The sequence below is a fragment of the Eschscholzia californica genome, unplaced genomic scaffold, assembly GCF_041429995.1.
Source record: "Eschscholzia californica isolate CP2 unplaced genomic scaffold, dmEscCali1.0.p SCAF_3, whole genome shotgun sequence".
In the NCBI taxonomy this organism is placed as follows: Eukaryota; Viridiplantae; Streptophyta; class Magnoliopsida; order Ranunculales; family Papaveraceae; genus Eschscholzia; species Eschscholzia californica.
The window spans coordinates 63,103,021-63,117,166 of NW_028238420.1; the positions used below are offsets into that span (position 1 = coordinate 63,103,021).

At 35.6% G+C, this 14,146-nt stretch overlaps 1 protein-coding gene across 1 annotated transcript; it reads left to right on the forward strand.

Annotated features, from left to right (window-relative positions):
• Positions 1–6,167: 6,167 nt before the first annotated feature.
• Positions 6,168–10,235, forward strand: LOC147553110 (transcription regulator/ zinc ion binding protein). Its single transcript, XM_086665617.1, has 4 exons — positions 6,168–6,816; positions 8,514–9,158; positions 9,403–9,501; positions 9,741–10,235. Exons 1-4 carry the CDS (start codon positions 6,661–6,663, stop codon positions 10,095–10,097), a joined length of 1,257 nt encoding a protein of 418 aa, XP_086521743.1. The 5' UTR covers positions 6,168–6,660; the 3' UTR covers positions 10,098–10,235.
• Positions 10,236–14,146: the final 3,911 nt, after the last annotated feature.

The window sequence follows — 14,146 nt, forward strand, 5'->3', positions numbered from 1 at the left end:
GCTTGGGAGTGGATGGTGCTTAGAAAGAATACAAGAATAACATAAACCAACTGGTTTTAAACCTTTATTAGAAGGGAATGAAGGGGAAATAACACGAGAAAAAATACGGGCATAGGGATGAACCGAACGCATGTGCCACATCACCCTTTATTTTTGTTCCTAAAAAACTAGAATGAAAAAACCTAAAAACATTTTTGAATCCTTTAAGAGCCTTTCCCGAGCATTTGTATAAACCATCTTTATTGGTTTCGTGAAGTACTAGCTTCCCCGTTCGACGATCCTGAACAAAAAATGATCACGATAAAAAATGATCCAACAATCATAATCTTTAGTTATATGGGAAACAGATAACAGATTTCTCGCAATTGATGGAACGTGAAAGATGTTCTTTAAGGTGAAGGAGGATAAAGGTTTTTTTTAAGAAACATTACCAACATGAGAAATGGGTAAGAGAGTACCATTTCTAGGGGTGGGAATCGGTTCGGGTTGGGCCGGCCGGGTTCATGTCATTCATCGGGTTAGGCCGGTCGGGCTTTGAAACTCTCTATCCATTCGGGATTTCAGGTTTAATCGGACGGGTTATTTAAAAAATTTTAGTGTCCAAAATCCGTCCAAGTCCGTCAAACTTTTTGGGTTTCTCAGGCATCTGGCGGTCGAGTATCGGGTTTTCACCAAAGTTTCAAAATATCTCGGTCGAAATGACCAAAATATTTCTATTCCGATGGTACCGAAATTTCTATTGAGACTAAAATTTAATAAAGTCTCTCTTAACAATGTTGTGTGAAGGACACTCCGCACTTAGACAACTATATATGTATATATATCTATATTATACACTTCAAATACTTGTAAAATATATCTATATGTATCTATATATATATTATACATGCATAAATAAATACATACAAGCAAACATACATATAATGTGTATAGGTATTATCGTATAAATGGATGACATTATTAAGCGGGTTATGTCGGGTAAAGATTATCGGACGGGCTCGGATGGGATGTCGGGTAGCACTTCAAAACTCGTACCTGACCCGTTGATTTCATCTGGTCGGTCGGACTATACCCGCCTTCGGATACCCACAGGCTCTAACAGACTCGGGTATCCGTGACAGGTTTCGGGTCTGCGGACTTTTTTCCCAGCCCTAACCATTTCCAATAGAAATCTGTTCGGAACCGTTAGATGGATTTTTGTTTACCATTGTCGTTGAATCACTTGTCATGTGGTTCGTTGCTCCTGAATCAACATAGTAACTTGGGTCAAAGGGCACGACATGTTGTTGATAAGCAGCAAAGGATTGTGAAACATCTTGTGGCTGAGAACCTTGAGCGTAATGATAACACTGCAAAGCAGAATGCCCAAAATGACCACAAATCTGACAAATAATGGGTTGTTGATTGGAAGGTGTTGGACTGCCGAGAAGAAATTTTTGTTGAGATTGGATTGGATTAAACCAACCATTATGAGAAGGCCAACCTGACCATCCTCGTCCACGTCCTCTTGCTCCAGATTTGCCAGCTCGACCACCTCCACGAGTTGCATAAGATTGAGTATTCTGACTTCTAAGTTGCTGATGAGGTTTATCTTGCTGGATTTTGGCTACTAAAGTTGTTGACAATGTAGGACTGGATTCAACTTCTTGTTATTTGAGCCGCATTTCTTTAGTAAATAGCAAGGGTTGTAGTTGATTGAATGGAGGCAAAGTTTCCCTCGTTTCAATAGCTGTAACAAAAGAGTAATGCGATCCAACAAAAGTAGAAAACTTAACTTGCAAATTCTTCCCCAAATCAAAAGGCAATGTAAAACTACAAGCTTCAACCCATCTTCTATTATTAATACAGGAACCAGATGACGTTCTATTCATCTCCTCCTCATCATCTTCATACACATACATCTTGAATAAATCACTGTTCGTTCTAATTATCATAGCTAAACGCCCATCAACTTCTAATAAACTAACCTTCTTATCATGTGTAGGTTTTCTAGAGAATAAGAGAAACTTAGAGCAGAAGCTATGATTTTATTATTATGAAAGTTGTACATGATTGAGTTCATAAGCTCTTATTTATACTCATCTCTTAGAGAGAGAGAGAGTGAGTTCTAAGTTCTGTTATAGAGAGAGAAGAAAAACAGTTATAACAGAAAAGCCAAGACAGTCAAAATAATCTCTTGATCGATTAAGTGGATTTTCTATTTTTGTGGGTGGGAGAGTTGACCAGAAAGGTGATTCTTTTTTTAAACCAAGTGAAACCATATTTCATTCATAAGTGATACAATCACAAAGTTACATGGATGATAATTGTTATTCCGCTGCAAGCTACATGAGAGTTACTGTAAAGTGCCTCATGAAGGGAGAGGAATTGAGTAGACACAGACTCAAAGAAAAGACCTTGAAGGTCGACACAAAAGGGATCCTGAAGATCAAAGATGAAAAGACCCTAAAGGTCAACAAAATAACTGATACTCTCTCAGTCCCAAAATGAATTACCTATTTTGAAAACTAAACTTATTAAGGAACCATCATTGATTGGTGTTTGACTTTCAAAAATAACATGGTTTCTCTAATTGTATCCTCATTAACTATTTTAATTTACAATGAAAAAGTTGAACTTACCTTTAAATAAAATTGTTATTAAATTTTTAGTAATGGGTATTATTGGAAAGAGCGAAAAGTTCCTTTCTTTATTTTTAGAAATAGGACACTAAAATGAGACAACCCAAAATAAAAATTAGGTCATTCATTTTGGGACGGAGGGAGTAATACTAATAATAGAGAAAATACTAATTTACATCCCTCTCGACTTCCATTGTTGTAGTAGATTGATCATCATTGGTAAAGTCGCAAACATAACACCACCACCATCTCTTCACACTACCACCACCTTCACGGAATCACAAATCCACCACCATCACTAATAGCCCATCCATCTTCTTCACTGGTCAATACCGCCACCACCACCGCCATTGATTTACCCAACCCGCCAACATCTGCACCGCCTCTAAAACCACTTAGCCCACCATATCCGAGTACCAACAACACCACTAATCACATCACCACAACCACATCTTGCCATTAAAATCGAACCCCACCACCACCATATCGAACCCCACCACCACTACCGTTAAATACCACTAAAACTCAACCAAATCCGACCACCAACACCACTACTAAACCACCCCCACAACCAGAATCTAATCACCAAAATCGAATCCACCACAAATCAAATCCACCACCATATCCAAATCCCACCACCACTACCACTCAACACCACTGAAACTCCACCAAAATTCAATCACACCACCACAAACTATTAAACGGTTAAAGAGAATGAGGAAAAGAGACGAAACTAGTTAACAGAAAAGAAAGAAAAAACAGTTATTCTAGAGAGAGATTTGTGGGAAAAGAGAAAAAACATGAATATATATTATACATATAAATATAATACAATGTGTACATTACTACAAGATACGAAAATATAAATTAAAGAATATATTTAATATTTAATTTAATATTTATAGTTGTGTACACATTGTAATATCTTTGATATATAAACTTATTATTTTTATAACAAGTTTACCATTGAAGACAAATGGTAAACTTATAAGAAGTTATATCTTTTTTAATATAATATATATATATTAATTATGTTAAATATATGCTTTATTTATATATGATATTTATATTAAATATTAAAGATAATTTAATATTTATAGTTGTGTAAACATTGTAATATCTTTAATATTGATATTTGCTTTTTAATATATTTTTTTATATATAATTTATATTAATTGTACATTATTGTTGTGTGAAGACAAACTCCACGACCTTCAATAAAGGTAGGTGAGGGTACATCCACAAGAAAGTCTATAGAGGGCTTTAAGGTTGATAAGCATACACTAAATGAGACGGCCCCTACACTGGGGGTTGATTAAGGCGATCCTCCACACACCCGTGGAGGACCCCTACACTGGGGGTTGATTAAGGCGATCCTCCACACACCCGTGGAGCACCCCTACACTGGGGGGTTGATTAAGGCGATCCTCCACACACCTGGTGTGGAGGATCATATCCTTACTAGTGTCGACAAGGAAGGTCGTCGCACAAATGGTATTAGCATTAAAGTAATAGATTGTGAGATTGAGCAAAGAAGCGACTTTGAGGTATATCTTTTTTTCTTTTTCTTTTTATATATTTTTTATATAATATATACATATATATATATATATAATCTATATTAATTATATTAAATTTATTAAGATGTAGAAATTGTAATAAATAAAAATAATAAATTTATATATCTTTTTAGTTTATATTTTTTTTATGAAATCTAAGCTAAGTTTATATATTTTTTTAATTTATATTTTGATATTTTAGTAATGTACACATTGTAATATATTTAATATTTATATTTATATTTGCTTTTTATTATAATATTATATTAAGTTTTAGAAGTTATAATAAATAAAAATAATAAGTTTATATATTTTTTAGTTTATATTTTTAGTTTATATTTTCGTATTTTGTAGTAATGTACGCATTGTGATATCTTTAATATTTTATATTTGCTTTTTAATATAATATTATATATAATATATAATATATATTAATTATATTATATTTGTATAATATATATTCATGTTTCCAATCACCTTTTTGGTCAAGTCTCCCACCCACAAAAATAGAAAATCTACTTAATTGATCAAAAGATAAATATATTATCACTGGAACACAAGGAAATTTTCATATAAACACGCCAAACCTGTCATTTGAAAATCGACAAAAACTAAAATCAATTGCTTAAACATCAAGTTGAAGTACTTTCAACAAAAAAAAAAAAAAAAGTTGAAGTACTCAAGTAGTTTTTCGAACACCTAAGACATAAATCGATAGTCAAATAAGAAAATATAGAATACAATCATTTCCTTTCTCTTTCTTTCTTCTAAGGAAATTCTAAACTACGACAACTCTGTACACTTCACATATTTGTAAATATTGTAGTTAGTATGCATGAATCCTATTACAAAGTATACCCCAACTCTACATGATATCGCCTTTCAACACCCTGTCGCGCCCAATGGATTCTACAACCCTAAACATGGTGCCTAGTCGTTGAAATCTTTGATGGAAATATATAAGTCATGTGGTTTCATTATGTATAAAAAATAATCGTCGTTTCATATTAAGAGTCCAACTTTGGAACTCCAACCTTTTTTCATATATTATGTTCATCACGAACATACCAGTCTGTTCGTGATGAACAGACCTCCGGCGAAGGGAAACCCCCTTCGCCAGAGTTTAAAGAGAGAGAGAGGAGAGAATTAAACAAAAAGAAGTTCTTTTTTAAAGAGAGAGAGAAAAAAAGTTTGAAGTACAGGTGAAGACGATGATGTGGCGTGCTGAAATGATGTGGTAGAGAGAGAAAATGAGATGGAGGAGAGAGAGTAACGGAAAGTTAAAGATAACAAAAAAAGGAGACCGTACGAGAATTTTTGATAAAGTTAGGGGCCAAGCAGGAAGCTGGTCACAAAGTTAGGGGCTATTTGGACCCTTTTAGTTTTCACGGGTTCCAATTTGATCTCTTGGTGTTCTAAGAAGCAGAGCACTGTGGCAAGATCGAGTATTGAGGCTGAGTACAAGGCATTAGCTGATGCAACTTCTGAGCTTATCTGGGTTCAATCCTTGTTTAGTGAATTAATCTGGCTCTAGTCTCATTCTTTGGTGTGATAATTTGGGAGCTACCTACTTAACTGTAAATCCAATCTTTCACAATCGAATGAAACATATTGAAATTGCATTTCACTTTGTGAGGGACATGGTTAAGCACCAAAAGCTTCAACTTCGACACATCTCCACTCATGATCAGCTAGCTGACATTTTAACAAAACCTTTATCCTATTCTCGATTTGCTATGCTTCGATCCAAACTCAACATTGTTCCACCCATATTGAGTTTGCAGAGGAATTTTAAGGATGATCATTATTCAGCTAATACGTAGATCTAATTAAGTTGATTAATGTATAGTCAGTTAAGAGAAGTGTATAGTTTGTTAGAGAAGAGTTAGTTAGAAAAGAGTTAGTTACAAGTTAGTTGAGTTGTTAGTTATAACAACCATTTTCTCTCTCTAAACTTTTATTCATATTCAATCTCATAATGTAAATTGATACGATTGAGTAATAAGAGATTATAAAATTTTCCATCTTCTTCTTCATTTCAACAACAGGAACTTCATCCCTAAGAAACCCTTTTTTTTCCTTTCCATTTTCTTCTAAGATCTCTCTCTCTCTCTCTCCCTTATCTGTCATGTCTGGGGAGAAAAAAATGATAAACTGTTTTAAGTAGAAGAACAGAATAAAAAGTGAAGAAGTGGAAGATAGAAGGGATGAGGGATTAGAATGAGCATCAATGAATCAGCAGGAAGAAGGGAGAAGGAGATGACGCTTACGGGCCAAAAACCAAAAATGCCAAATTTTGGATTAAAAAATGAATATGGCTCCTCAGTCAAAATTAGTTGACTTGAGTCTTTATTCCCCAAAGACATTCCGTTATGCGGTGCCCCAATATATGGACCCTCTCTAAAAGGGGACTACCGGACTAGGGAGTAGGACAGAGATAGAGAGAGAAATAGGGAGTTTTAGAGAGAGAGAGAGAGAGAATGGAATCGGCAGGAGGAACGGGAAAATGGCTGGAGGAGGCGTTACTGGAACTGTGTAGAAGAAAGGTAGAGATAGAGTTGGACGGTGATCTGATCTCCGGCCTTGTCTCCTTCTGTGAATTAGCTCCTCCCGAAGATGCAAAAGAATATCTCAACGTAATCCCTCTTTTTGCTATTTGCTTTATGAATGAAATTTTCTCTCAACTCTTTGTCTACCCATTATTTGTTATTATCATTCAATCTTTTGTTTTTTTAGATCTTACACTTTTTCTTATTGTTGAATTATCATGATTATACATACATAATAGAGTTGATGAAATGAAAGTTTTAACTTAGGTTTAGAAAACCTAGTAGTAGAACAAGGTGGTGAATTGTGGAATAACTTTCTATGAAATTGATTTTACAAGTAACAAACTAATGGAAGAAGTTGAATTAAATTTCAACTTGACTTTTGCCAAACTACCAATGTCTGATAGATTATGACACAAGTTAGTTTTTCATTACTAGTTAGATTAGATATTAGTTTATATTTGTAGTTCTTGGTAAGAATTATAAATGTAAATTTCATCCAGAACCCAGAGTTGTTTACTTGTTTCAAGTATCGTTTGAACCAAGTGTTGATGGACGAGGTGATACAATTCACGTCATCTTTTAATTTGGAAAATTTGTATTACTTTAATGAGGCTAGTGAATCCTTGTATTACCCAATGAACCTGTTTTAATACCAATAACATACTCAAGTTACTCCACTACCTCTTAACTCCCAAATTTCCTAACTTACCTCTCATACATGTGGAATTCCATGGAGAAAACCCCATTGATTGGAATGACTTTTACTAATGGTTTGAGCTCCGAGTGTAGTTATAGATATTAGACTGTTTTGAAATTAGAAAGGTAAATGTGCTGACATTAGATATTAATTGACTCCCATTCTCCTTTCGGTTGATTAAGTTAATAATTCTACTCCTCTATACTATTCCTAGATATGTCTTGCTATTACGTTGATGCTGCCAATGTTTTGTGGTCCTCTCAATTCTTTTGAAGTGGTAAACCAGAATACTATCATATGTCACATTTATAACACTACAAGCTTGAGCTTCATCTTTTTGCGTACATTCCAATCTCTTCTCTTTCCTTCCAACCCATGGGTACGATCTATTTGAGCAATATATGCTTTTTCCTCAACTGCTGCAGTTTCTGCAAGACATTGTAAAGGTCAGTACTACATAGACAGGGTATAGAATGGGCGTGGATTTCGTGGCTGTTGATGTGTTTAGTTCATGGAGTCATGTTAGAAAATTAATTTATTTTCTTTCTCAGCACTCATTTCTATCTTCTCATACAAATTTCATTGATTCTTATCGTACAAATGTTCTTAAACGTAAACTTGAAGATAGGCGTTTCTAACTTTCAATATTCCGTTATGGGAGGAGTAAGCCTTAGACATATAGCATAAGAAGTAGAACATGCAAAAGAAGAAGAACCAATTCTGTGCTTTTGCTTATAAAAAATGAATTGTTAGTTGGTAAAACTTAGACACAGAATAAAACTGAAGTTTTTAAGCTGGTAAAACTTAAAATTCAGCAACTCGCCCATCACCAACACATGAATGTACACGAATATTAACAATGAATGCATGAAACAATACATGCATAAACCTACTTTAAAGCCCTAGTGGTTGAGTTCCACATCCTAGAAGTTTTACATTTTTCACATGAGGCACAGGGTGTTTAGTTTAGCCTTTCATAGAAGGCTAATTTCTACTTATATTGGAACGCATTTTCAGAAACTTCTATATGATTTTGGTGGTTGTTCTTACTTTCAAAGTAGTTAATGTTTTCTTTGCTCTGCAGAATATTGTTGGCCATGAAGCTGGTCGAAGCGTGATAGAAGAATATTTGCAACGTAGGGGTTACGTTGATAGCAGCAACACCACATCAGATGTGGCAAACGCCAGTTTGCATGCTTATGTGAAACCACCTTCAGATAAAGGATCGGTGAGTGGAAGCAAAAAACAGGTTAAAGCAACCAAAGAGCAAGTGTCGATTAATCAAGAAAAGAAAGCTCAAATTGATGGCAATGAGAACCAGAGAACCAATGGAGCAAATCCTGGTGGTTCCAAAAAGAAAAAGGCTGGGAAGGTTATTTCACTTGCAGAGGCTGCAAAAGGGACTATCGTGTTCCAACAAGGGAAACCTTGCTCGTGCCAAGCCCGTCGACACAGATTGGTAAGCAATTGTTTATCTTGTGGCAAGATAGTCTGTGAGCAGGAAGGTGAGGGCCCCTGTAATTTCTGCGGAGCGCTTGTTCTGAGGGAAGGAAGCACCTATGCGGGTTTGGAAGAGTCTGTTGTTCCACTATCTGATGCGGAAGCAACAGCTGAAGCCTTCGCCAAGAGGCTCGTGGACTACGATCGAAATTCAGCTGCTCGTACAACAGTCATTGATGACCAAAGTGACTACTATGAACTTGAAGGGAATAGCTGGCTATCGAAAGAGGTAATTAGTATGTTGCACCATGTTTAATGTCTTGTAGATTTCATGTTAATGTAGTAATGTTTTGGAAGCTAGAAGGCATTTTAACACAAGACTTTTAAGGGTAAACTAATAAGTCCTTAGCATAACACAGGTTATGGTCGTCGGGCTGAAGGTTAAGTTAGAGTGGAAAAGAAAAACATGTTGCACAGTATGGTTCTTTTATTTCTGGCAACATTCTTACCTTTTCTAATGGTTCTTATCTTAGGAAAAAGAACTTCTAATGAAGAAACGACAGGAAATTGAAGACGCAGATCAAGCCCGGAGAAGTAAAGTGGTTGTCACATTTGACTTGGTTGGTCGTAAGGTTAGTTCTTAGATTCTTTTCCTTGATCACTCGAACATTTATTTTCACCCTTCAATCGAGTCAGCTATAATTATTTTGCACCACTTCTAATTATCGTTACCCTTCCATTTATCTCTGAATTTCATGTTTTTGGTCCAAAAAAGTTACTTTATTTTCTTCATTCTCCACCTTCGGCTCTCTTGTTTAGTTTGTCTTCTTTTCCTTAAAAAGCTCCCATTTTAACTGAGAAAATTTTGCAGGTGCTAATGAATACAGATGAACCATCCGAATCAGAATCAGATAATAGAATACTGCGTCGACCTGATGAGAGAGAAACAAACAGAATTAAACCGAACCCGACTTTGAAGGTACAACCAGTGTTTGTTGACCCCGGGCATGGTCGAAGTCCTGTTAAAACAAAGCAACAAAACAAGAGACAAACTAATGGCATGTGCTTGGAGATAAGTGGGAGAGTGCAACATGATGGCAATGAACTACGGCGTCTAGTGGTAGAGGGCTCACGTGAAGTTGCTTCAGAAGGAAATAGTTGGCAGGGACCGTCTGTAAATGGTGGTTTAAGTTCGAAACAAGAAGATTACGAGTGTTCCCTAGAATAATAACAAAGTATAAATTGATATTATCTACTACTCTACTAGTTACTTCTATGTTATCATAGATTTGATATGTTCATAACATTTCAACTCCTTTGGTGTCCAATGGCAAGTTTTACTTTTATAGAATATTCGTATTTCTTATATTTCATCACCCCTGACTCATTCTACCGTTGCTCTTATTATTTTCGAGATTTTATTTGTAGTTTTCCATGAACTATCAGTAAGAAATGGTTCGATAGCAGCACACTATTATGAATATTTATGCATACAAAGTCAGAAAGCCAACTATGAGTCTCGTACCGCAGGTGGCTTGTGGAGGAGGCATCCAGAGCCTCCATCATGTGGACTTGTGGAGCTTTAGCAAAAATAGTATTTGTACTGGTTGATGCCTGTGTTGTTACACCAAACCCTGGTTTCTTCCAGACAATCATCCAAATTTCTTGGAGTTCTAGCTTTTTGCTCAGATTTGATGTTGGTTGGTATTTAAATTTTTAAATCAAAATGAAAACTGAAAAAAAAAATTAGGTGGAAAAAACAATGATAATCCTGCAAAAAAAAAAAATTATTCTGGTTTTAGAGCTCATATATGCATTTGTCATCAACAATTCAGATAGAAATAAAAACCCTGTCCATATAATGCATTTCATATCATTGCTCAATGGAAGATGCTAGTCTAGGCATAGGTAAATGTTATATTTCAATGAATTGGTGAACATAAACTACTCTTTCAAGTTGAATTTCGTTTGTTTTTCCTCTTAGGGCCCGTTTGATATGTGGGAAAATGGGGTTGGGAAAGTCGTTTTCTTACGAAAGTGGAGTTTCTGGTGTTTGATTGGGTTAAAAAGGTGTGAAAGTCACTTTTTTACCGGAAAAAAGAAAAGAAAATAAGGCCATAAATTTTCCCACCCAAAAGGTGGGAAAACACAATTCTCACCCTCCAAATTAAAAACGCGTTCTTTCTCTCTTCTTTCTAAACCCGCTCCATCCCTCTTCCTTGTTCTTTCTCTAAACAATATATGTTCTTTGTCTTTCTCTCTTAAAAGTTCATGTGAAGTTTATAACTTTTTAAACTCTCAATCAATCCAGGTGAAAAATCAATTGATGAAGGGCCCAAATAGATCCAACCTCCAAAGAAATCCAATTGATGAAGAATCCATCGGGTTTTACTATCAGATTTCTTCATCAAAGATGAACACCAGAGAAGAAAACCAAATCGGCGTCATTGGGTTTTACTACAATTGTATGGCGAGCCCCTATGATCAAAACCTCACAAGTAGTAAAACGGGTGTGCCCGTCATCAGCATAACAACCGTAGAGACAAACCAATTTGTGTACATTACTAGCAGGATCATAACCAAATCGGTAGTATGTTTTTACAACTCGATATCTATATTTGAAGCAAGAACTGTCAAGCTCGTCGTATAATATCTGTTCTTTTTGGTGTAACAATTCGGAGTGAAACCATGGTGATAGTTGTCGAGTACTTACGTTGTATACACGAACAGAACATCTTAGTTGTGTCAATGAGACATATCAAGCTGTTGACAGGTTTTCAAATCACATGGTATAAGAGCGAACCTCCCTTCCTTATTGTGTCAACTACTAGTTTAAAGGTGATTTGTTTGTGTTGAAAAAACATATCAAGTTACGCGCTTCAAAAGTGACATTTTCTTGTCACATCAAGCTACATCTTACGATTGATTGCAATGTCAGTATTTGTGTAAGGTTGATGTTATTATGGTCATGAAAAGTAAAATTAAATAAGGTCACATCAACCCTAGACAAGGTCAGGATTACCTATTTGTCCAAGGTTGATGTTAAATGTTATTATTTCCAAATACCATCTTTAAAACTTCAACAAAAAAAAAATCATTTTAATATATTTTGGTTCTCCACATTCATCCGAAGTTTAGATGGTCGAGTTGGTTCTAATGTGCCAGATTAAGGTACTGGTCTTCTAGGGCATGAGTTCAAATCTCACTCTCCACACTCGTTTTGTTGTGTATTTCACCCACATTTTCTCTCCTCCATCTCATTTTCTCTCTCTGCCACATCATCATCTTCTCAGGTAGGTCGCCGGCCGGCCAAACTTCCGGCCGGCGACCTTCAAATTTTTTTTTTTTTTTTTTATTCTCACTCTTCTCTCTCTCCAAAAAAAAAAAAATTTTTTTTTTTTTTTTTTTTTTAACTCTCTCTCTCTCTATAGATCTAGAGAGAGAGAGAGAGTGCAGCCATTGAAGGTCTGCGAACAGACCTTCAAAAGGTCTGTTCGCATACCCATTAGAGGTCTGCGAACAGACCTTTTGAAGGTCTGTTCGCAGACCTCTAATGGGTCTGCGAGCAGATCTGGATCTGCTCTCTCTCTCTCTCTCTAGATCTCTAGAGAGAGAGAGAGTTAAAAAAAAAAAAAAAAAAAATTTTGGGAGAGAGAGAGAGAATAAAAAAAAAAAAAAAAATTTGAAGGTCGCCGGCCGGAAGTTTGGCCGGCCGGCGACCTACCGGAGAAGATGATGATGTGGCGTGGTCAACATCTCTGGTCTTGGGTTAAGTTTGACCTAACGGCGTTAACTTTGCCGTTAGGTCAAATATTGATGAAGGAGGTGCTCTTTTGTAGAGGGGGCCCTATAACCAAATGGGTTATAATGAGGGGCGCTTTTAGCGGGGAGGCCTTTTAACAAAAACGGGGGGGCCTTTTAAAATTTCCCGAAAAGAAAATTACATCCTATATTACAGGATAAAAAAAAATTATACGATACATTTTTTAACTTCAGTCCATTACTTCCCAACCCCAAAATTCCATGGGCTAGAACAAAAATGTTATATTTGAATGAATTGGTGAATATAAACTACTCTTTCAGGGTTCAATTTTGTTTGTTTTCCTCTTATTTGATTCATAAAACTTGTCATTGTTTTTCTGAAAGATTTTAGTCTATGATAATCTTGAACCAAAGCATTCTTTTTTAAGCTACAAACTCCACTCCCATCTCTTAAATTTGATTATTCAAAATGGTTTCTAAGGGTTATTAAAGAATTCTAAACTAATCAATATTTGTGTTGGAAGTCGTACTTATCACTAATGGAGACTTGTTAAAGCTAATAAATATTGATGGTGAAAGCTAAACAAGGTCTAAGAGCATCTCCAATGCAACATTCAACCTTAGAAACTCTGAGTGCCGCTTAGAATTTTTAGAGTTTTTTCTTAAAAATCCTCTCCAATGCAACACTCTATTTGGATCTCTAAGATGACGTGTCGAGGGTGGAGTAGAGATATCTCAAGAGGACACTCTATTTTCGGAGTGTCCTCTTAAGATATCTCTAATTGTCCAACTCATCAATATTTGATTTTCAACCAATAGAAATCAAGTCTTCTATATAATCTAAAATAACTAATTATTTATTTACTAAAATAACTATGTCACATAAGTAAATAAGATAAGTTTAGAGTTTTGCATTGGTGACGCAAAAAAATTGAAGATCTATATTACCGCCACCTAGAAGTGAGAATCTAAATTGAAACTTGACACATAGTATGAATAGAGATTTTTTTGAGTTTTGCATTGGAGATGCTCCAAGTAAAGTCTAGAAATAAGTAAACAACATTATTTTCTCTACCCAATTTAACGGAGGAAATTTTAGAAAAATATTGGGTTAATTTCGTTTTGCCCCCCAATTGTATCCGACAGTCCGTTTTGGCCCCAAACTTTCTATTTGGTCCCCAAACTTTTCCAACCTCCCAATTCTGTCCTCCTGACATTTTTGTAATTTATTTATTTTCTTTTTTCTTTGTCCACCTCATTAACAATTTCCACATCACCTTTGTCCACATAAGAAGTTGTCGGACTACAACTTTTTCCGGCGACCTCCATTTCTTTTTTATCTTGTTCTTCTCCAATCTTTCATGCCATTTATCTCTCTACCTCCTCCTCTCTTTCTCTCTCCCTCATCTTCTCTCTCTACCTCCTCTTTTCTTTCTCTCTCTCGTCTTCTCTCTCTACCTCCTCTTTCTCTCTCCCTCATCTTTTCTCTCTCTCAATCTTCTTTGTCCGGGAATC